Raw genomic sequence first — 25,219 nt, forward strand, 5'->3', positions numbered from 1 at the left:
TGTATCACACTTAATTCTGGAGACAGAATGTCTGCAGCTTCTCAAATAACCTCTCAAAGCAAACTGAAGGTTTGAATTTGCAGCTTGACCTGTACGCTACCTAAGCATTCCTCTTGTTCATGTCGACATTTCTTCTTCTGATCTTGAAGTGACAGATGCCTACATTTTATCAGCAGAACACTACATTATCCATGATATTTTACATCAAATTCCTATATACTGTGAACAGTATCACAGAGAATATCATAGATCTTCATTTCTTGTACGCACACCTTTTTCCCGTAATTCTAATTCTCAGTCACGCTATTCTGTCAACATTCACCATTGTAAAAATTACCATGTCCACTCAGTTTTTCTATGTCAGCTGTCACGAAGCAGTTGCAAGCTCTGTCCACTATGTAATATAATAATATATATAATAATCGCTTATTGTCACATGTAGGCTTCAATGAAGTTACTGTGAAAAGCCCCTGGTCGCCACATTCCGGCGCCTGTTCGGGGAGGCTGGTACAGGAATTGAACCCGCGCTGCTGGCATTGTTCTGCATTACAAGCCAGCTGTTTAGCCCACTGTGCTAAACCAGCCCCTGTAGCTCAGCAGCAGTAATTTTTGAAGTCTCTATCTAAACTTCTTCATTATCTTGTGTATCAGCCGTGGTCACTTCCACTGCTTTGGTCATTGCTGAGTGATCCATTCAGTTTCATTCCTTTGAGACTCTTTTTAATGCTCCTTGAGGGGGAGACCAGAACTAGGGGACACTGTTTAAGTGGTTCCCCCATTTAGAACAGGGGCAAGGAGAACGTTTCTCTCTCAGACGCTCCTGAGTCGGCGAGATTCTCTTTCCCCGGGAACAGTGGGGGCAGGATCACTGAATATTTTCAAGGCAGAGTTATATAGATTCTGGACTATCAAGGCAGTCAAAGGGTCTAAGGGAGTAGGCAGGAAAGTGGAGTTGAGGCCAGTCATGATTTGTTAAAATGGCAGAACAGGTTCAAGGGGCCTTATAACGTTCTCCAGTTCTAATTCAGATGTTCCAGAGATGTTCCTCCTGGGGTGGCCTTACCATTGCCTGACATTAGCCATCAATTTATAAGCACCCTCCAATCCTCAAATCACCCTCACGACACAAGTGAACTTGGAATGACCGCAGGCTGTGTTTGCTTCCTGCAACTAAACCCACGAGCTTAAAAATGACAAGCCAATTTAAAAACAGTTACACCTTCTCACCAGAATAATGCATTATATGGTCTAACATATCATCTAACTTGCTATGATAGTCAAAGAGGAGTCTGGAAAGGAGAGTTAAAACAGGTTTATTTCCGACCCTTGCTTCAGGAAAAGTATATACAAGCATTCAGTCTAAGTCCCAGCCAGACTATTCCGGACCCCAGCTACTACCTGGTCCGGGTTTTATCCTGTGGAGTCAACAAGCCTGCTAATGGGCCTCCGCCCCTCAGCAGGGGAGCTGGTACTCCGCGAGGCTCAAGGGGGAAGAGTAACTGGGTCGTCCCAGTGGGTCTCCTGGGGGTTTTAACACTTGCCATGAGCAACACCAATGGGAGATCCATTGGTCCCTGAGGGCCCAGAGGGTGGTTGTGTGTGAAGGGTGGGGTGCTAACCCAGTAACGGGTTCAGTGACACGTCACAAAGAGGAATGCAGGGTCACTGTAGCACAGAGTTTGTTTCCCAGCCTACCTCTGCTCCTCCTGACAGGTTACCGCTACCCGTGCACTTAAAATATTACTCAATTGGTGCAGTAATATGGATCTGCTTGAGAAAAGATAGCCGCTTTTAAACTGGAGGTACCACTGCAGGTAAACTGCAGCAGTAAAGCTCGAAAAAGAATGCAAAAAAAGACTTTAATCATTAAGAAAAACAATATTTAGGATCAGAGAAGACTGCAACACAAGCTTGGCTAACATTTATTCTCCACGTTCTTCAGGAAAGGCAAGGAGAGAATCAAGTGAGCAGAAAATCAAGCGAGCTTTACAAGGACTTGTTAATAAAAATGGCGCTACTGCATCTACCATGCACAAGGAGATTTTTTCAATTCCTTTCCATCAGATTATTAAATGCAACTAGGAAAAAAAAAGTCAAACCAATACCACTTAAGGAAAAATATGTCTGAGAAAATGCAAGAAAAATGTTTGAAGAGTGAAGTGCCAGCTGTTTCCTTTGCTAAACTGTGACAGGCTGCTTACGGGTATAATTAATTAGTTTGCAAAAGCAAAGTTTCTGCACTGAAATGGTTCCTCGAGTACTGTTGTTTTATGGAGCGCTCTTAGAGGCGACCAATCATGCTGGCATAAAGCCAGGAAGGGCCTCTTAACAATGAAACTACCGCAATGCTTGAAGCATTAACTCTTCAAATAGGTACGGTACAGTAGCTCTTCTGTCCCAAATACCAGTGAGTAAAACATTCAATAGGTTTGCAAAAATGCACATGCGTTCACTACTTGACTGATTCCACTTGGCATTTGTCCATTATGGTTTCCTCTGTACAAGCACAATCTTTGTTCTTCTAACAGTAGGGGGGCAAGAGAGAGAAAAATGGTCCACACTCGAAAGGAGCCTCAAGTGTGTGCTCTCACCAATTGATCACCCCATAAGACAATAACACTACGTCCACTTTTAAAACAAACTGCTAAATTGGACGACAGTCCCTTGTTAACTTGCTGGATGGTCCCTTGCCTGCATTAAATCATTCAACTCAGCAACATGCAGCCAAATGACGCACAGATTATGAATGCAGTTCAGCCAAAATGATGCAAAGTGCTGGCTCTCTTTGGTATTAATAGAAGGGCTCCAGCAAGTACACTGATCCTTCCATTCCATAATATTGTTTGATATTTATACATTTTTAACAGAAACATATATTTTTGAGAGATATTCGGCGGGATTCTCCAATCCTGGGGCTAAGTGTTGACGCCGTCGTAAACACCTGAGTGTTTTACGACGGCATCGTCTGGCCCCTCGGATCAGCGATCCTGCGCCGCACAGGGGGCAGCACGGCACACCCATATCGGCAGCCTCACGCAGCTCCAGCTGCCTATACGGGTGCCAGCAAGGCCGGAGCGAGTTCACGCATGCGCATGGGTTGCTTTCTCCACGCCGGCCCTCGGGCAAAATGGCAGAGTCCTCCAGGGGCCTGGCGCGGAGGAACATAAGCCCATCCCCTGGATAAGCCCGCCCGCCGATCGGTAGGCCTTGATAGCAGGCCAGGCCAACGTGGAGAACCCCCCCCCCCCCCCCCCAGAGTCGGATCCCCCCTCCCCTACACTAGGACGGCCCCCGCAGCATGACGCGGAAGTTCCGCTGGGTAGGACCACATGCGAACGGGTCCGGCGGGACTTGGCCAAAATTGGCAGGCACTCGCCCCATCAAACGCAGGGAATCGCGGGGGTGGGGGGGGGACACCAGCACCGCGGCGGTGTCATTGGCGCCGATTCTCCCATCGCCAGAGAATTGGCGGAGTGCATCGCGTGATTTGCGTTTCCACCCCCCCCCCCCCCCCCACGATTCTCCGACGCGGTATTGGGTCGGAGAATCCCGCCCAGGGAGCTTGATTGCGTTCCAGCAACCTGGTTTGGAAAAACAGCAGGAACCCCTGAAGGGAAGACCTGACGTAATGAAGTGCATTTTTTAGGCACTCAAGTGGTTGGCATCAGACACCGGAAAGAGATAACACCAGTAATCCACTGAGGCTCAGCCGCAGGCACAATGCTGGATCCCAGGTCACTTAAGTGAGGGCGGGATGGGGGTCGCCAGGAGACAGTTGGGAAAAGGCACGTGGGTTGGCTTTCAGCAGCCCCCCTACCACCAACCCCACCCCAATATCAAGTCCCTCAATTGGGCACAAATGCTCATGAACAAGAGACTGTCCTCTTCCTATTAAGCCACAGGCAAACATGGCAGGGCTTGGCAGGCGACCTTCAGGAGACATTAGAAAGCCATGCGAGATTGAGAGAACCCCTGAGCCACCATTAAATTCCAGGGGCTCAGGATGAATTGCTTTCAAGTGGCTCATTAAAGAACTCAACTGACTTACTGCTGGCAGCAGGTGGGATTTCCGCATCACATTTTTCCCACTCCAAAGTAATTAGGGACAGTTTTCCTGACATCAGGAATCTCTTGCAAGTAGACCTACTTTATTCACACATAAACACATATACAAGGGAGAATGCAGGGAATACGGAACTATCAAAGCAGAATATGATGTAAATACAGCTCAGGTCTGGGAGGATCTGTGGAGAAGGAAAGGGTTAATGGTTCAGGTTAATAAAAACAGGCACTGCTGGAAATACTCAGCAGGTGTGACAGCAACTATGGAGAGAGAAACAGAGTTAACGCTTCAAGTCTGTTTCTTCAGAGCTCTTCCCACATTTGCTATTTTTATTTCAGATTTCCAGCATCCGTAGATTTTTTCTTTGGTTTGAATGTTTCAAGTTGATGGTTGAATTAGGAAAAGTTAAACACCTAAACAATTTTAAGCAAGTTTGTAAGAGTGGGGTGCTGTTTCCAAGGGCCGGTGCGGACCCGATGGGCCAAGTGGCCTCCTTCCGCACTGTAAATTCTGTGATACTATGAATTTTTCTTTTGTGTGGAACCATCAAGTTCACAAGATGCAGTTCAATTGAATGAAAAGCAAACATCACCCGTGCAATCATCTGAGAAAAGCAAGTAAATGTATAATAACAGGCTGATCTTCAAAAGGTAATCACACAAGACTCCAGGGAATTAATATTTCTATTAAAACCTGGCATAGGCCCTTCCTTCCCTTCCCCACCTCACAAAGAGGCTACAGAAACAAAAACTGATAACTTCAGTCTACATCTGAAATAGCAGCTTATTTTTAAAAATACAATCTATCCCATTATGAAGACAGTAGTAGCAATAATTATAATAGATCCCCTGTTTCAAATTGTTCCACCCTTAAAACATTCTGTCCGGTTGCAGGTCTAGTTAATTAGAATCATAGAATTTACAGTGCCATTCGGTCCATCAAGTCTGCACCAGTCCTTGGAAAGAACGCTCTACTTAAGCCCGCGCCTCCACCCTACTCCCGTAACCCACCTAAGCTTTCGGACACCAAGGGGCAATTTAGCATGGCCAATCCACCTAACCTGCACATCTTTGAACTACAAGTTAAACAGACCATTGGTTATTGAATTTTGTATTCTGCTCTCTCTCATTTCTATTGGTTTCAATCCGTCCAAAAGAATAAAAGATTTGCTTCATCCAATCTTAATCAAGGGCTACAATCAGAGTAAACATCAGCACTTGCATGCCTTTCCATCAGATACTCCAAAAGTCCAAAGATGTGCGGGTTAGGTGGATTGGCCATGCTAAATTGCCCGTAGTGTCCTAATAAAAAAATAAGGTTAAGGCGGGGAGTTGTTGGGTTATGGGTATAGGGTGGATACGTGGGTTTGAGTAGGGTGATCATGGCTCGGCACAACATTGAGGGCCGAAGGGCCTGTTCTGTGCTGTACTGTTCTATGTTCTATACTCCACTGTCCAGTTCCAAAGGAAAGCAGCTCCATTTCCATTCCACCCATTCTTTCCACAACTCACTTTATCCTCAATATACTGAGTCATATCTTTGTGAGTTCTCTAACACCACATTTTTCTGTAGTCACATACCAGACAACGTGGCTTTCTTTAATTTTCCAAATTTATTCATTAAGACACTTTGGGATTTTTTTAAAAATTCACTTGAGTGCGTGTGTCAAAATTCTATACAACTTCCATGTGTAGTACAAGTAAGCTTTATTCTCTCTTTCCTGGATCGCCTGTGGTGCTGGATTGGAATGAATGACCAGATCTGCATTCTTTAACAATAGCAAAATTCTGAGTGGCTACAAACTGAAGTAAATACAGAAAATGCTTGAAAATACTCAGCAGATTGGATGGTTCTTTTTTGCAGAAATGTCCATTCAGCGCACAAGCGTGATAGCGAGTTTTTAGCTGCCTGCCCTTTTTCATGCTGTGCCCGGGGCTCCCACTCTGACATCTCTGTCCTCACTCTCCTAGACTGCTCTAATGGTGTTCATCTCACCATTCAAACCTCCTCGAGAACCATCATTTGTTTTGTTCCCTGTACTGTTACCATAACCTTCTGTCTTGCAACCTATCGCAGAACTTTGTTCATGTTATTCATCCAGCTTCGCTTGTCCTGTCTCTGTAAAACCCATTACATCTCTTACCTTTTCCCAGTTCCCATAAAAAAAAGTAATCGACCTAAAGCATTAACTCAGTTTCTCAATTAACAGATGCTGCCCGACCTGCTACGTATTTCGACCATTTTCAGTTATTAATTCTACATTATTTAACTGTAGCCAGGAATTGGTAGTGTAGAGGGACAGGTAGCGTTGAGTAAGCAGGAAAGTTGCAGGAGGGCCAGGAGAGTGGGCAAAGAAGTGGCAGATGGAATACAGTGCAGAAAAGTTGGAGGTAAGGCACTTTGATAGAAAGAAAAGAGGCATAGACTATCTTCTAAAAGGGAAAAGACTTTGGAAATCAGAAGCACAAAAGGGACCTGGAAGTTCTACTTCAGGATTCCCGTACAGTTAACATACAGGTTCATTTGGCAGCTAGGAAGGCAAATGCAAGGTTCGCAGTCTTGTCGAGAGAACTAGAATACAAGGGCAGGGATGTACTGTTGAGGCTGCATACAGCTCTGGTCAGACCCCATTTGAAATACTGTAAGCAGTTTTGGGCCCCGAATCCAAGGAAGGATGTGCTGGCCTTGGAAAGGGTCCAGAGGAGGTTCACAAGAATCATCCCTGGAAGAAGAGCCCGTCATATGAGGAGCGGTTGATGACTCTGGATCTGTACTCATTGGAGTTTAGAAGGATGAGGGGAGGCCTTATTGAAACTTACAGGATACGGAGAAGCCTCGATAGAGTGAATGTGGTGTGGATGTTACTATTAGTAGGAGAAACTAGAACCGGAGGGCATGGCCTCAGACTGAAGGGATGGTGCTTTAAAACTGAGATGAGGAGGAATACCTTCAGCCAGAGTGTGGTGAATCTGTGGAACTCATTGCAAAAGAAGACTGTGCAGTCCAAGTCACTGAGTGTCTTTAAGACAGAGATAGATAGGTTCATGATTAATATGGGGATCAAGGGTTATGGGGAGAGGCAGGAGAATGGGGATGATAAACATATCAGCCGTGATTGAATGGAGGAGCAGACCCGAATGGCCTAATTCTGCTCCTATGTCTTATAGAATTTACAGTGCAGAAGGAGGCCATTCAGCCCACCGAGTCTGCATCGCCTTAGAAAGAGCACCCTTCCTCAGCCCATACCTCCACCCTATCCCCACACCTCCACCCTCTCCCCGTAACCCCACCTAACCATTAATGGACACCAAGGGCAATTTAGCATGGCCAATCCACCTAACCTGTACATCTTTGGACTGTGGGAGAAAACCGGAGCACCCGGAGGAAACTCACAAAAACAAGGGGAGAACGTGCAGATCCGCACAGGCAGTGACCCAAGCCACAAAGCAAACCTGGGACTCTGGAGCAGTGAAGCAACTATGCTAACCACTGCGCTATCATGCTGCCCCTTATGTTATGGTCTTTACACAGCGGGCTTGATTACATGCTACCTTCAGACAATAATGTAGCACTAACATACCAGCCTCACTTGGAGAGTGAAAGTGGGTGGAAGAGGGCGAAAGAGGGCGAAAGTTGGCGAAAAAACCCTCTTTCTTTCACCCTGTTTCACCCTCTTTCGCCCTGTTCACCCTCTTTCTTTCACCCTGTTTCACCCTCTTTCGCCCTGTTCACCCGCTTTCTTTCACCCTGTTTCACCCTCTTACACCCTCTTTGTTTCACCCTCTTTCACCCTGTTTTACCCGCTTTAGCCCCCTTTCACCCCCTGTCACCCTCTATCACCCTCTTTCCACACTATAGGCATTCTATGATTGACTTTTCACAGAAGGCTGAGGAGCAACTACAGCATTGCGGAAATTGAACTTACAACACTGGAACAATATGAGTCAGTGCTCCAACCTTGCAGACAGCACACCATGATGCAGAATATTTCAAGTCAGGTTTTCATATTAAACGTGCATGAATCTTCTTATTCTTCTTGAGTTCTCTGCCCAGAGGCAGGTCTGACCCACAGCATCACGATCTCCACCATGGGTAGGGCAGGGAGGCAGGTCCCGAATCCACACCAACTAAAACGGGGATGGAGACCCCTGCTTTTGGGACCATCCTGATTCGGAACGTGCCATCGAGCCAACCAGTCCCCTCCCACTCCAGGGGTTAAGAGTGTCTGTGGCAAAAAGTGTTTGCATGTTGTAGTCCAGAGCTTTGAATAGTGATGGTTGCAGCTCCAAAATTCTTTCCACAACATGGCTCACCAGAAATCTCTTCTTACAGGCTGTCCATTCGTGTAAGTTAGAAGGACTTACAGGTTGATTTTCCATCAGTTTGACCACATCATGAATGTACCTTCCTTAGCCATTAAGCCCTGGAGTGGCACTCAAATCCAGAGCATCTGGCTCAGAGACACTACCCACTTGGTCACACAACCTCCCCCAAACATGCATAAGGAAAACAAATCTATAATGTGATGAATGTAAGAAATTGGTATATATATTATATTTTATATCCGTTGTGGGCAGCACGGTGGCACAAGTGGTTAGCACGGTTGCCTCACGGCGCCGAAGTCCCAGGTTCGATCCCGGCTCTGGGTCACTGTCCGTGTGGAGTTTGCACATTCTCCCCATGTTTGCGTGGGTTTCGTCCCCACAACCCAAAAGATGTGCGGGCTAGGTGGATTGGCCACTGTAAATTGCCCCTTAATTGGAAAAAAAACTGCACTGGATACTCTAAAAAAAAAATTTAAATAAAAAATATATATTTTATATCTGTTGCAGTAATGTTATTAGAAGCCTGGTTATGGTATGCATTTGTTGCAGTAATACTATTAAAGAACCTAGGTTAAGGTATCCAGATTGTGTGTCTGCTAAAGCTGTTATTAAGGAGTCATAAAAGGCGAGGTCATGATTGGTTCCAGCCACTTACTTGGTTACAGGTAAAGGGCTAAGGGATATTGTTATGATTGCTGGAGATTCCTTGGAGAGTAGATAATTTGTGGGGCCGTATTTAGTACTAGTGAAGCATGTCCTGTGACATTTTAGTGGGATAAATAATGTCATTATTGGGAGGACCCAGGCCTGTCTGTAGTTTTGCAGTTTGCCATAGGCTTTGAGTCTGACAAGGATTTTAAATTGAACAGCAGTTTTGCCAAATGCTGCTAGGTAGAGCAGACGTGTACTGAATCTGCTCTTGAAAGGGTTTCTCTCTCGAAAAGGTTTACACAACTAAACAAGTAAGCTGTTTGTTAACTTTATTTATATGTGGCATTTAAATTGCATTTGGGTGCTTTCTTGGAGCTCGTAGCAGGTATAGATAATAAGTTAATGTTTTTCCTTGTGTTTAAGAACTGTTGAACTGATAATTATAAAGCTATTTCTTTGATGTTAATGTTGTTATTTTGTGTTTAAATCAAAGTTTGGTTTAACAATAAAGATACCTATTGGTCAGTCATCATTGCTGGGGTGAACTATCCATTCCTCACAGTTTTACAAATAAAAAAAAATTGTTTAGGTTTCTTGGCCGGCATCCTAACAAATGTTGGGGCCTGGCCCGGTATTCCTAACAATAATAATGGTGATAGGCATATATGAAAGACCCATTTACACTGATTACATCTTATGCAGCAATTTGCATATATATAGCACCTTTAACTTAATAAAACATCCTTTTGGCAATTCAAAGTTTGAGTGATAAGAAAACTGGCATTGAGCGACATAATGAGAGATTGGGACTGGTGACTATAAGCATGTTCAAACAGGCAGATTTTAAGGCATCTTTAAGTAGAACAGAGTGGTGGCAAGGCAGAAAGGTTTGGGGAGGAGATCTCAGAGCTTGAGGCCTCGGTAGCTGAAGGCACAGCCACCAGTGGAGGGGCAAAGTAAGTTGGCGATGCACAAGAGGTACATGGATGGGAAATTCAAAGTTACATGCCTGGTTCAATCTCTTAGTCATTGTTGAGGGCTGACCAGGTATCTGTAACATCTAATATTCAAAATACTACAATTAATTTACTGAGTTTTTGATTGACATCTCACCTAGAGATCAAAAAAACATTTGCTTTCCTCACACATTCCTACAATTGGACAGCTCCATAGATAGATCCATTACTAAGACAAACAAACCAAGATAACATCAGTGTTGACCTCAGGGCATATTGAATTACTTTATCTCGGCTACAACAGAGATTGAGAAGCTACACTTGGCCTGGTATATAGAGAGGAGAAAAACGCAGTTTGTGCCCCCACTCCTGATTACTATCCAGTGATTCCTGCTGGAGAATGACTGTGCACAGACAGAGGAGGTGAATTACTCTCTGTAATAAACTGAGTGATTAAAAGAACATGTTTACAATTTCATTACAGTTAACTTTTATCCTGTCGCTGTGGGGGTTACGCAAGATCACAGTTGCCTTCCATTTAACACTGCAGACGTTCTCTCGGTCTTATAGGCAGAATCTGAATGGGCTCCTGGTGTGACATTAAGTCTTCCTTCCCCTCAAGAAGCATTATTGTTTCAACATAGCACGACATACAGAGCCTATCGTTCCCCAAGCTGAAGACTGAATCATTCGCTAGGATCCTCTCCACAGTTAAATCATGTACTGACCATTTCCACGCTCACATAAGAAGATTTGATAATGTACTTGAGGGAACTGGTGCCCTTGGAGTTGTGGTCCAGAGAGAGTAAAAATATTGGGACCAGAAGCAAGCCAAAGTGGGAGCCCTTTGATGCAAACAGAAAGGATATTCTCCTCTGTATTCCCACTTGCCCAGATGGCCACCCCACCAAGTTCCCTTTAGCATCAGGTCTAAAATGGTGCTTACAGCAAGAAGGAAATTCACTGTTTAAAAATAAAACTAAACAGCTTCCACTTTGTGACACTTTGAGTTATAGCAGAGCCAAACACAATGTAATGTGGGATTCTATTCTACTTAAGCAACATAATATATGGTCTCTTTGTGGGATCGGGAGGCATCATCGCTGTATATGAAAGATCTAATTCACCAAAAAGGCACAGACAAATATTACCATTAATAATCTTAACATCCCAGGAATTGATGTCATTTTCTCCACTGAATCCGACCGACAATCCAACATCTGTTTCATGCTTTTATAATCTATGTAATGGATAAACAGTGAACATCTAAAAATAATATCCCTCTGACAACTGACCTGGCATCAAGGTAAGTATGCCATTAGCAAGATATTTTTATAAGCCGGTAATCACTGACGTCTATGCTATTTATATTGCAGTCCAAATTCATGTAGATTGGAGGTGCCATGTTACCATGGAGAAATGCACACCAACAACTGTAATTGTAACATACAAAGTGCTTTGGTTTGGTGAATTTTGGCTCAGAATCTTAGTGAATGGAACACTTTTTCTATTTCAGTCACCCAGTATCATCATTAAACTCTTCCAGGTCAGATACAAGGAAAACCTCCCCTTGCTCTGCCTTCCTTTAAAAAACACAATTTATCAATAATATTTTTCACTGCCTTCTGTTCGGGTCCAACTTCTACATGTGGAACACACACTGGGATGTTTCGCTGCGCAGGAAACACACTGCTTAAAACGTAACAGGTTGTGATTCTACTATCTGCCGTCCAAATAAATAAAGTCCCTTTTTTTTTTAACAATGCGGCAATGGGCAAAATTGTAATCCTGCCGCCCTGACTGCAACTTCTCTGAAATGGCTGGAACGGTTTGATTTTGCTTGCAACCTGACCCATTTCCCTGGCAATACACAATACAACAGATAAAAGCAGACCTCTTTCCACTTCGACACGTGGTTTCAGCCAGTGCACAGTACAGTGAGAGGTGGTATCAGATCCATCTCTGAGGAGGGGTGGCACGGTGGCTAGTACTGTTGCCTCACGGTACCGAGGAACCGCTTTCGATCTTGGCCCCGTGTAGTTTGCATATTCTCCCCTCTGTCTGGGTCGGTCTCACCCCCACAACCCAAAGATGTGCAATAGGTGGTTTGGCCACGCTAAATTGCACCTTAATTGGAAAGAAAGAATTGGGTACTCTAATTATTTTTTAAATACACCTCTGAGGCAACAAGTGTGCAGCAATAATTCAATTAGACTAACCGTTCAATCTAGGGGCAACTTAGGAGGCACAAGTGTGGAAATCAAAATAAATTAAACCAAGAGCAGTTTTTGACACTCACTGTAAGATCTGCTAGGTGTTAGGTAAAACCTGCTGAGTTCATTCTGAAACTGAACAAATTTTGAAACAAAGTAATAGTCAGGCAGCATCTGACATTAACGGGTAACATGTTGAACCCATCACTGCAGGCTGCACCCACTAATATTTGCGTGGGTTTATGTAATTTAATGTAAAATCTAACATATCAATCACATCTGCAAAAGACCGGTCTAACTTCTGTGCAAAGGTTGCAGTCCTAGTTTTGTTGATCATAACAATGCTCACTAAAAGGGTGCTAGCTGTATATTGGATTTCACGATGCATCGATAGTCAGAAAGAAGTAACAGTTCCACCATTTGCACAGTGCGAAGGCCCAATCTGATCACAAGTATTGGGTCAAGATGATCAAAACTAATCTGATCCAATTGATGCACAAATTGGAGAAGGCATGAAGGGGAAAATCACACAGATTTATGTAGTTTTTGTTATATCGCAAATGTTGATAACTGATATGATATTACCAGGTTAGACTGAAACATGAACTAATCATTAAATATCCCAGTATCTCAGTTTTGTTCATGTTTGCGATCGCTCTGTGATATTATCCTTTCTGCTGCTCAAGGGCATGGGAAGCATTGATAGGTTTGATTTAAGCAAAGCTCGATCATATTCAGCACAATTTAGCGAAAAACCTAGTTATATTTAAACTGAAAGAAATAAAATACATAAAACATAATTCTGAAGTGAAATGATTTATAAACAAGAAAGAATAGCGTCAATACTCAGATTCCATTTTAGAAACTCCTGGCCATGACTTCAAGCATTCTAAGGCCGCCATCAGCTTTTCTAAGAAAAGAATGAACACTGGGCCGGTGTCTGACCGGCAGGCAATTATGCCCAAGGCCAGGACTTTTAGAATGGTGGGGTTTCCTTTCCCACAATCTGAGAAGTTGGCGGCAAGAATACTGGCTGTCCAGCAGCCTACGTAACTCCAGCGAGTGTTAATTAACTGGACTTGGGGCTTCCACTCCTCAGTCGGGAGGAAACCCCACCTCCATAGCTGCTAGCGATTCTGAATGGCCTTCAGCTCTGTAGTCCCAGCAGCACCAGAATGGCACTGGACAGGACTGGAGTGCCAAGCATTCCGCAGAAGCTACGTTCCAAGAGTCCAGGACCAGATAAGTATGGGTTCTAAGAGCAGCGAAGGGTGTTAAGGCAGAGGGTTGGGCAGAGGGAGTGACGGAACACCCGCAGGTATCAGGCCTTTGGGGGGGAGGGGGGGGGGGGGCAGGAGGTGAGCCCGATGTTGAAAACAGGCTATTGCTGGAGGTGCCCTTCCCCTTGCTGTCTGGGGGCCTAAGCAGTGTCACTTTCTAGGCTTCCCCCCTACCCCTGAACCCCTCCCATCAGCCTGAACAGGGTGGGAAATGGCCCTTAAAAGGACATTAATTGACGACTTAAGAGCCTCAATTGGGGCAAGGGTGGTCAGGCCAGCTTAGGTCTCACCTGTACCACTCTAAAATGGTGGAAAGGCTGGGGCAGGCGGAAATCAGTCAGAAGATCATCCAAGGACTTTTACCGGCTCTGCCTACCCGTAAACCTACCAGAGGGGGAATGTAAAATTCTGCCCCAAGTTTTTGAGAACAGAAAATCTAGAATGATCAATAACTGTTCAAGAACATAAGTACTGGAGAATGCAGGGGAAATGTGTTCTTGAAAATTTACTTTTGAAGGGAACAAAATATGGATCAACTTGTTCTTCAGGTGAACAATATTTCAGAAGCTAATTTGGAGGGAGACAGCATTCACATGAGATTGGTAGTCGGACATTGGGCTATGAAATGGTAGCATAGTCGCGATAGGCAGAATAATTTTCTTCTATGCTGTTTCTATAGTTTCGTGCCTTCTGCAAACTTGAAATTATGTCCTTTGTACCCAAGTCCGATTCGTAACTATGTATCCGTCATGGTATCCCATATGATAGATTCCAGTAATTTACCACAACTGATATTAAACTGACAGGTCTCCTGTTCTCTGATTTCTCTCTTCTTCCCTCCTATGTAATGGAGTGACATGTGCAATCTTTTTAAATTCAAAAAGACACAATTCTTAAATCTAAAGCATTTTGGAAAATTATAACTATCGCATCTGTATTTTCCTCACCTATCTCTTTTAATCCCCTGTAGTGGGAACCACCTGGAGTTTGATCACACTTCAGTCTCATTATTTTCTCCATTTTTTTTTGAAAAATGTATTTCAAATCCACTGATCTTCTCCCTGAACATATTTTTAAGTTCTCTTGTATTGCGAGTGTTTTGTCCTCTTTGTTCACTGTGACAGCTCCCACATATACAATTTAAGACACTTAACAAGTTCGCTATTTCCTTACTGTTCATTATGGTTCCTCCATCTCTACTTACTTTGACTACTTTCACTACTTTCTTTGATATTCCTTGTAAGTTTTTTTTCACATTCCCTTTATATATCAATTGCTTCTTACAGCTCTCCCAATTTTTTGGGATTTCCATTTTTTCTTGTATTTTTGTAAGCCTTTTCTTTGCGGTCAATACACTTTGGGTTTATAACTTTGCTACACTTAGGTCATGAAGGAAACATTCCTCATTTGCTTGCCGCTCCGCAGACCCTTCCCTCTGCCCAGTATTATGATAAGAAGTCGTACAACACCAGGTTAAAGTCCAACAGGTTTATTTGGACTCACTAGCTTTCGGAGTGTAGTTCCTTCATCACTGATCTGATGAAGGAGCTACGGTCCGAAAGCTAGTGATCTCAAATAAACCTGTTGGACTTTAACCTGGTTTTGCAAGACTTCTTACTGTGCCCATCGCAGTCCGACGCCGGCATCTCTACATCACAGCATAACGATATCAGAGGTAACCTGGATGTAAATGAGGCATGGTGCAGAACTACCAGGGTCATACCGAGGGGCATTTTATATTTGGCTGTGGTCGTGCCCTCTGGCCGTTACGAGGTCGTTTTCACAAAGGCGTGGAAGCAGCTATCTATCTGGAGGATAATCCTACCTACTCTCTGAAAGAGCAGGTGGGGAATCTCAGACAGAAGAAATAGCAAAAATGCCCAAAGTAGATGACAAGTTAAATAGTTCAAGGCAACTGAAGCAGTGTTTTTAATCAGATCCAAAAATAACATCAGTTCAAAATGTTCCATTTTCTTCAGTGTAAGAGGCATGTTCCATGCATTTAATATATTTTTCTCCTGTCATCTCAGGTAGAGGGAATTATTAATAAAAAAAAAGTGGGTTTACAAATTAAAAATTAATAATTCTCTCAGCTACAAAAAAATTTAAGAGAAAGTTGAGACAAAATGTTCTCCACACTTGTACCTCAGCATTACCATGGTAATGATTATAGACTAGTAGCCAGTGTGAGTTTAACCCTTCCATTGTCACGTGAAACAAGTAGCCGGTGAGTTTAACCCTTCCATTGCCAAGTGAAACTAGTAGCCAGTGTGTGAGTTTAACCCTTCCATTGCCAAGTGAAACTAGTAGCCAATGTGTGAGTTTAACCCTTCCATTGCCAAGTGAAACGAATAGCCAGTGTGAGTTTAACCCTTCCATTGCCAAGTGAAGCTAGTAGATAGCGTGAGTTTAACCCTTCCATTGCATAAGATAAAGATGCATGGCATTAAAGGTAAAGTAGTAGCATAGATAGAGGATTGGTTAATTAATAGAAAGCAAAGAGTGGGGATTAATGGGTGTTTCTCAGGTTGGCAATCAGTAGCTAGTGGTGTCCCTCAGGGATCAGTGTTGGGCCCAGAATTGTTCACAATTTACATAGATGATTTGGAGTTGGGGACCAAGGGCAATGTGTCCAAGTTTGCAGATGACACTAAGATGAGTGATAAAGCGAAAAGTGCAGAGGATACTGGAAGTCTGCAGAGGGATTTGGATAGGTTAAGTAAACGGGCTAGGGTCTGGCAGATGGAATACAATGTTGACAAATGTGAGGTTATCCATTCTGGCAGGAATAACAACAAACGGGATTATTATTTAAATGATAAAATATTAAAGCATGCTGCTGTGCAGAGAGACCTGGGTGTGCTAGTGCATGAGTCACAGAAAGTTGGTTTACAGGTGCAACAGGTGATTAAGAAGGCAAATGGAACTTTGTCCTTCATTGCTAGAGGGATAAGAGGGTTTAAGACTAGGGAGGTTATGCTGCAATTGTATAAGTTGTTAGTGAGGCCACACCTGGAGTATTGTGTTCAGTTTTGGTCTCCTTACTTGAGAAAGGACGTTCTGGCACTGGAGGGTGTGCAGAGGAGATTCACTAGGTTTTTTTTTTGCTTTTTCTTTAAATTTAGCGTACCCAATTATTTTTTCCAATTAAGGGGCAATTTAGCGTGGCCAATCCACCTAGCCTGCACATCTTTTAGGTTGTGGGGGCGAAACCCACGCAGACACGGGGAGAATGTGCAAACTCCACACGGACAGTGACCCAGGGCCGGGATTCGAACCCGGGTCCTCAGCGTCGTAGGCAACAATGCTAACCACTGTGCCACCGTGCTGCCCCAGATTCACTAGGTTAATCCCAGAGCTAAAGGGGTTGGATTACGAGGAGAGGTTGAGTAGACTGGGACTGTACTCGTTGGAATTTAGAAGGATGAGGTGGGATCTTATAGAAACATATACAATTATGAAGGGAATAGATAGGAGAGATTAGGGCAGGTTGTTTCCACTGGCAGGTGAAAGCAGAACTAGGGGGCATAGCCTCAAAATAAGGGGAAATAGATTTAGGACTGAGTTAAGGAGGAACTTCTTCACCCAAAGGGTTGTGAATCTATGGAATTCCTTGCCCAGTGGAGCAGTTGAGGCTCCTTCATTAAACGTTTTTAAGGTAAAGATAGATAATTTTTTGAAGAATAAAGGGATTAAGGGTTATGGTGTTTGGGCCGGAAAATGGAGCTGAGTCCACAAAAGACCAGCCATGATCTCATTGAATGGCGGAGCAGGTCGAGGGGCCAGATGGTCTACTCCTGCTCCTAGTTCTTATGTTCTTATGTTCTTATTGCCAAGTGAAACTAGTAGCCAGTGTGAGTTTAACCCTTTCATTGCCAAGTGAAACTAGTAGCCAGTGTGAGTTTAACCCTTCCATCGTCAAGTGAAACTAATAGCCAGTGAGAGTTTAACCCTTCCATTGTCAAATGTTTGACAAGATGGCCTGGGTGGACTATATATTCTTTTTAACTGATCAGTCATGAACTAATACATCTGCTGTGATATTGCTGGCAGCGTGTCAAGGAATACTCCGTGTCAAAATATGATGAATGGATTGTCTCAATGATGGTGCAGTGTTCATTCGATAATACCCATCAGCAGGCACTGAATCCTGTTTTGAACAGTGTGCCACAGAATTATGACCAGGAAACTGCAGAAATCCATACCCATTACTCAAAGGGATTTTCTATCACTGCAACAAATTACATTTATATAATGGGTCGGATTTTCTGGCCCTCTGGCGTGTTTTCCACCAGCAGAGGTGGTTCACCATTGGCCACTGGCGGAATCTTCCGGTACAACCGATGTCTTGTGTGGCTCACCTGTCCCGCTGCTGGGGAGCCCAGCCACGGGGATCACCTTCAGTGCGACTGGAAGATCCCACCATTGGGAAGGGCCGGATAATCCCGTCCGGTGCCTTTAACTTCATAAAGCATTCCAAGACACTTCACTGCCGTAAAATTTGACACCAAGCCATATAAGGAGTCAGGTAACCAAAAACTTGGTCAAACAGCCAGGTCTGAATAGGTGAGATATCAGAGCAGTTTATGGAGGAACTCCGAGTTTAGGGCCAAGTCAGCTGTAGGCACAAACACCAAAAGGTGGAACAATGAAAATCAAGGATGAGCATGAGGCCAAAAATGGAAAAGCACGACAATCTCGGATGGTTGCAGCACTGGAGAAGAGTGACCAAGTTAGGGAAGGGCGAGGCCATGGAGGAATTTGAAAACAGGATGAGAACTTTGAAATCAACACTACTTTATCAGAGAGAGCTAGAGCTTTTAATGGAAATATTGATATGGGGAGTCATCAGTCCAATATAAATAGATCAATAACCTCATTTTACGTTTAATTATTTATTGAAGTTGTTTCTTTCGTCTTGCACAGATCAGTCTGCAACATTGCCAACCAACATGAGTAAATATTAGGAGAAGGTACAGAAATAGAGTTGGGTAAACAGAAAGGATCAGGAGAAAGGTTGAGACAGCCTCCGAAGAAGTTTTTCCATATGCATATTTAATCACCATAACATTACTGTTAAGTTATCTTTAATTAGTTCCTACTCGATATTTGCATTGCATTTCTGCCATTTAAAAGTAAGAACATAAGAACATTAATTCAACCCTGTGACCCTGTTCTGCCATTCAATGAAATCATGGTGAATCTGTATTCTAACTCCATCAACCTACCTTTGCTTCAGATCCTTTATTTCCCTTTGGTAGCAATAATCTATCAATCAATCTCAGATTATGTCGTTATTAATTGGGCTGAAACCCACGCAGACACGGGGAGAGTGTGCAAACTCCACACAGACAGTGACCCAGGGCTGGGATTCGAACCCGGGTCCTCAGCGCCGTAGGCTGCAGTGCTAACTACTGTGTCACGTGCCGCCCTTAATCTACTCACTTATCCTATCAACATGTCTATGTAATTTTATGTTCCCACAGACATTATTTACATTCCACCAATCTGTGTGTTATTGGTTTTTTATTGTGTGTCATCCAAATTATTAACAAATATAATGAATAATCAAAGCCCCAACACAGATTCCTTTGGGACAATATGGCCAGAATTCTCCGGCTGTTTGCACTGGCAGGGTATCTGGTCCTGCCGGCAGCACATCCCTGCCATGGGTTTCCTGGTGGCATGGGATGGCTTCAATGGAAATTCCCATTGACAGCGGCGGGAAAAGAGAATTCCTTTGCCAGCCAACAACACACTGCCTCCAGCTGCTGAGAAACACGCAGCTGGGAGGCCAGAGAATCCTCCCCTATTAGTTATATCCAATTTGAGTCCCCATTTACCTACTGTCTACCGGCTAACCAATCTACTAATGAGGTCAATGGCTTGTCTTTAATTTTAGCTAACAGTGTCTTATATCTATCAAATGCCTTCCAAAAGTCCATATAAACAACATCCAGACATTCCCTCATCTACCACTTCAGGAACTTGCCCAGAAAATTCCATGCAGTGTGATACACATGTCCAACTCTTTACAAATCCATGCTGGCTCTCTCTAATCAGCTCAAATTTCTCTTAAATGCTTAGTCATCCATTCCTTAATTATAGATTCCATAACTTCCCCACAACAGATGTTAGACTAACAGTCTATGATTTCCTGATTCCTCTCCTTTACCTATCTTAAATAATGGAGTTACAGTCACAACTTTCCAATGTAAAAAGAGTCAATTCCCAAATCGAGAACTTTGGATGATTATGGCTAAACCATCTGCAGTTACAATTTTAACTCCAGGAGGTTTTCAAAGAATCACTTCTAAATGATGCCTGTAGAATACTTTAGGAACTCAGTAAAGGTTACCAGATATCGGGCTTACTTGAAATGATAGATGTTCCCTTAAAAGCTAGCTGATTCAAAACCTGACTCAAACCTGTGCCAATAAAAGAGGAATATGCTGATAATGCCCTATTTAGTGGTGCACAGCCCATTAACTGATCAATCAATATGCAACAGACATTGTGCCAAGGACAAACAGGAATAAAAGTGGATTCCATTTTTCCTGCCCATGTCAAATGGGCAAAAATTGAGTGTAAAGACTACATAAACACAATGTAACACACAAGTATTTTCATTTAAATAACATATTGTTTGCATTACATTCACCCGTTTCATTGATGCTCACGAGTTGTATTGTTGTGTTTTGCTATGTTTCAAATAAAAATATATTTTAAAAACACAGATTGCACATCACATAATTTTGTACTGGAGAAACAGTAACTTTGTATGTATTTACTGCAGCACACAGGACTGCCCCACTCCATATTGACAACCTCAAACTAAATTTTGCTGCTTATTCCTGAACAAGCATCAGCAAGAAACATGACAGCAGTTGGCTAATTAACCTTTAACTATCCCTTCAGATTCAAATGCTGTTATGTCTCCTCAGGGATCACCCAAGTGAAAAACACAATGTCCTTAATGTACTCAAGTACCGTGTGAAAACACAATATGTGATGCCACCCTCTCGAGCATAAGTATAACATAAACTCTACACTTTCCAACTTGTAAAAATAGAGGTGGATCTGTTCCAAATTGCATTCACTGTTCACCTGATCTTATTAGATTCAGATCACTCTGGCTGCATTAGTGCATTTGTTGGTTATATTACACTCTATAATGCACCTTGACAAATTCAATCTAGTGATAAGTTGAGATTCTTCCTTAGAATCATCTTTTCACTTGAATAGCTTTAGTAGAATGTTATGTTAGCATAATTATTGGCATTTGTGGCATTTTATTTTAATCTGATTGTTAAATTTAAAACATCAGGCCATGACACAACACAACAAACTACATGTCGCCTTAGAAGGGAGGGTGTTTCCACTATGAATGGTTCTTCTATTGCTACAGTATTCGAACCCAAAGTGTCTTACATTAACCTGAGGGGAAATAAAACATTGTAAATATAATGGACCCTGTTGAGCTGAATATTAGTTTGTCAATTTTCCATTTACTATAATGAAAAAATACTGCTTGAACTGTGGGATCTATGTTTACATCCAAAAACCTAAAAGTAAAAACGTCAACATCTCATTTCGGTTTTGCTTCTGCATGAAACAGCATTTTTAAACACCGCAGGAGGTTCAAATAAAAACACATTTTAGTGTCTGACATTTTCAGTACTATCAGAAAGCAAACGGACACAGAAAGAACTATCTCAAATGACCTGAAGCCCAGTTCACTTACCACTTGAGGTTTGGCTTTATTGATGCTTGCTCCAAGTTCCTCATTCGGTTTTGATAGGGAGGGTATTCGGGGTTCGGTGTTCGTTGGCGTACCAGGAGCCGAGGCAGACAAATCCACTGGTGACTGTAGGGGCGGTTCACCTTTCAAAATGTACTTCTTGGTGACATCTTCTAGGGACGGAGTTTGTGCCAGGGGTAACTGCTTTCTGGATTGTCTTGTGGGTTCTGGGGCTGCCACGTGAACTGGCTGGCTACAAGACAAATGGGTTTCTGGGGCAATTACTTTGGAGGCAATGGGAACAAAATTGGCAGGCTCGCTCGTGTGCCTTACGTGCTTCGTTGAAGGCCGTGTCTTGAGAGGTGGTGATTGGTCCATCTCCCCCAACATCTCGTACTTCCTACCCTCCTGCTGCGTGACCCTGTTATTACGCTTCTTGGAGCTGCGTCTCATTGATCGTGGAGAAAGAACCTCTGCCAACTTTGGGTGCAAACTGAAGTTCTGCAAATTAACTTTATCCTGTTCCTCAATGACCTGCAGGGGCAGTGTACGCTCAGACTGCGAACGTGGCTTCCTGACCTGCTTAGAAAACTCCTCCAGATCCCCCACTTCATCTCTCTGCTCAGAAAGGATGGGCTCACTGCTGGAAGTAGGAATCACCTGTTCCATCTCGGTTATCGGCTCACTAGGACCGGTAAACCCGGGGGTGCTTAACTCACCTCTTCGACTTGGGTCACTGAGTGATTTCTTTTTTACTAACTTTCCATTACCTTTTTCATCGATCACTTTGTCCATCGTTCCAGGTTCTCTAACAATACGCTGAATCACCGTGTTGTAGTCCTTTAAGCCATCGCTGCAAACTGACAAGTCACTAGCTGCGCTCCCAGTGCATTCTGACAAGGCCGTGGCTGAACATTCCAGGATCCCACCTTTGACCGAGTTTAATGAGCCCAACAGGTTGCTGTCCACTGAGAAATTTTCAGTTTCTTCTGAGCACTTCCTGTGCGGCATAGGGTCACTAAAAGATCTGAAGGTGTCACCACTAGACTCCCCATTGCTCCCATTGCTGGAATCAGATCCATTGCTGCCACCAGGGGGAAATTTCCTCCTGCGGCGAATGGAACTAGGAGTTGAAGGAGGGTCCAGAGTGACGGAAGCAGTAGTTTTATTGTACACCACGTCCCCTCCTATTGCAACACTCTCATAGCCAGTCCTCACTGCTGTCATTGCAGGAGTCATGCCTTGACTGACAAGCAGCTCTTTTTTCTCCTCCTTACTGAGACTGCTAGTTGGCTTTCGCACCAACAGGTGACCAGGAATTTCCTTGTACAGGGTGCTGCTGGATCCTGTCTCAGGCTCGGTAACAATTCCCTCATCGGTCATGCTGGACTCGGGACCCGATAAATCATCGGCTGATTTCCCACCCGATAGGTTCTCCTCAGACTCTCCTCTTTTCACACTCTCCAGCTCTTCATCCACGGCAGCAGCCAGCATCCCAGTGTCTTTCTGAAACCGCGCGCCCTCCTCCGCACGTCCATGACATTCTGTGTCCCTCTGACCGGGTTTGTGAGGAAGTTCCTTCTGTGACCACATTGCGTTGATTTTCTCAAAAAGCTGCCCTGCTTCCTGGATGTACTGAACCTGCATGTCGACGGGCAGCAAGTCCTCACTTCTCTGACGGACTGGGTCTTGGTTTTCTCCCTCTGAAGCAGAATCACAGCATCCTATGTTCGCAAGCATGATCTCTGAGTTACTGGGTTTCATGAGATTGCGAGCTATAGGCCTGCGTGTCACTGGCTTGTCAGAATACGTGAAAGATTTGGCCCGCCGCAGGGTGGCAGTGAGGTCTTTGAGAGTAGGACGCCCACCTGCAGACTGCTGGTTTAAAGAATGGAGTGAGCCCCTGCCTTTTCCCACTGAGGCAAGCTCAAGTTGCCGCTTTGTGTTTTGGCAATGAATGTCTCCAGTGCGATCATGATTAACCCCGTCACTGTCAAACTCATCTTTTTCTTTTCTCCTTATCCTGAGCCCTGAAAAGTCCGATTTAAGAAAGCTAAACAAAGTCAGTGTTTCAGATGCTATATCAGGATTTGACATAGACTTTCTGTGCTTAGATTTATCAGTGCTACATTCATACTGTGGACTCACGCTGCCTGTGCAACCCTCAGTCATTACCTTGACAATCCCGAAAGGCAGCTTGGGTCGGGAACGCACCAATGGTTTCAAATACCTTGTCGTCTCATCTCCGTGGCCAAAGCTCGGTGTCCGGTGCATATTCAAACTCCCTTGTAAATTCCTGTTTAATCCAGAATAGTGGTCTTCCTCTTTTAGGGTCTCAGTGCTGGAGTACCTGCTGCTGCTCCTGGAGCTGCCAGGACTCTGAAGGAAGGACTGGATGTTCACTTTTGCAACTCTGGAGACCACGGGTATGGGCGACCCTGAAGTGCTGTGAGGCTGATTGGCAGGGCTGGGCAATCCACTGTCTCCGAGCAGTCCGGGAGACCTTTTATGGCTCTGTTCAACTTTGCTTGTCTGGCACGCTGCTGAGACACAATGTTTCCTCTCATGGGGAAGTGTTGCCAAGCCACACGGGGATGAACAGTTCAGTGCCAGGGGGTCTAATTCAGCCTTCTGCTGTGGCTCCAAACCTGCCTCATTTTTGCAAGAGAAGTACTCCAACTGAGCATGATGTGCTTCGTGCCTTGCCAGAGGCTCACCTAAAGGAACATCGCTGTCAGAGTCATCTTTATTCCCCACCACGACACTGGCTTTCTTTTTCCTCAGAGACCTTCTCTTGACATCCCTGTGAACCATGGGGTGATCTTCCTCACTCCCTGAAGACCGGTCCTGGGACCTGCTGATCTTGCCTATGTTGCTGCTACTGCTGCAGGGAGTGCTGTACTGCACCAGGTCTCTGTGGTATTGCTCCTCGTCGCTAGAGCTCGCCTGTAAGCCAGGAGTAGTGGGGACAGCCTGTGGTTTGGTGCAGTTATGTGTGGAATGTAAACTATCTGATTCCTGTCTTCCCTCTTGTTTGTGCAGAGCTGGGGAGCGCCAGGGCAACCTCAGAGCTAGCGGGAGGGGGCTGCGGGGTGGGGGGGCTGGGGGCGGCGCTCTGGAGGGGGCGAGCCTGGGCAGGGGGCTGCTGCTGCTGCTACTGCTGCCTTCCGGCTGGGGGTACCTGGGCACCCGGCTGGCGGGCTCACCCTCTGCGGGAGGCTCCCCCCAGCCGGGGGGGTCCGGGACGAGTCGCGGGGGTTTCCTGTAGCCGGGCTCCCCAAACAACTTGAGCATCTCGGTGACGCTGGGCCAGTGGGCAGCCTCGCCGGGGCTGGAGGCGCCGAGCCCCTGCTGGTCAGCCTGCTGGTGCTGCTGGCCAGCCTGCTGGTCCTCCAAGTTCATCCTCTGGCCACCTTGACCCCTCTGCTCAGGACGGGCCGCCGCCTCCTCCTCCTCCTCCCCCCTCCACCACCCCACACCCACCCCCTCCTGCCGGGACCCCTCGTCCCCCCCTCCTGCCCTGTCCCGGGTCCCCCCGGCTGATCTCACCTCTGCCCCGCCGTGGCCCCGAGGTGGGGCTCCGGCCGCATGGGGGGGCGGGCAGCTGTCAGGCAGCCCCCCGGGCGAGAGCTGGGGCTGCAGGCTCTCCCTCACCTCGGAGCTGGGGGCGCCGACAGAGAGCAGCCTGCACACCGAGCGGGTCTTGCTAGCCGAGACGGTGCTGGGCTGCTGCTGCTGCTGCTGGCGGCCCGGGCTGCTGCTGCCGCTGCTGCTGCTGCTGGCTCCCGCACAAAGCCCGGTCGATGGGGGCTGGGCGGAACTTGTTGCAGAAAGTTTGGATGGGAGCTGCCTCTCGCCATCAGCCGGCCTCCTGCCTCTCCACTCGCTCAAATATTGGAATGAAACGCTCCTATAAACACTTACTTTCCTCCCCTGCTCTCTTTCCGCCATCGTAGCCCCTTTTTCTTTAAATATATATTCTTCCCCTTC

The 25,219-nt window shown here is 45.0% G+C and overlaps 1 protein-coding gene across 1 annotated transcript in view; it reads right to left on the bottom strand.

Annotated features, from left to right (window-relative positions):
- Positions 1 to 24,666, bottom strand: part of LOC119977696 (rho guanine nucleotide exchange factor 17-like) — a 502,702-nt gene extending 478,036 nt beyond the window's left edge. Inside the window, exon 1 of the mRNA XM_038818879.1 lies at positions 21,233 to 24,666. Within this exon, the coding sequence (XP_038674807.1) occupies positions 21,233 to 24,631 (3,399 nt within the window). The 5' untranslated portion in view covers positions 24,632 to 24,666. The remainder of the gene's footprint in view (positions 1 to 21,232) is intronic.
- Between the last annotated feature and the right edge of the window lie 553 nt (positions 24,667 to 25,219).

The sequence above is a fragment of the Scyliorhinus canicula genome, chromosome 14, assembly GCF_902713615.1.
Source record: "Scyliorhinus canicula chromosome 14, sScyCan1.1, whole genome shotgun sequence".
In the NCBI taxonomy this organism is placed as follows: domain Eukaryota; kingdom Metazoa; phylum Chordata; class Chondrichthyes; order Carcharhiniformes; family Scyliorhinidae; genus Scyliorhinus; species Scyliorhinus canicula.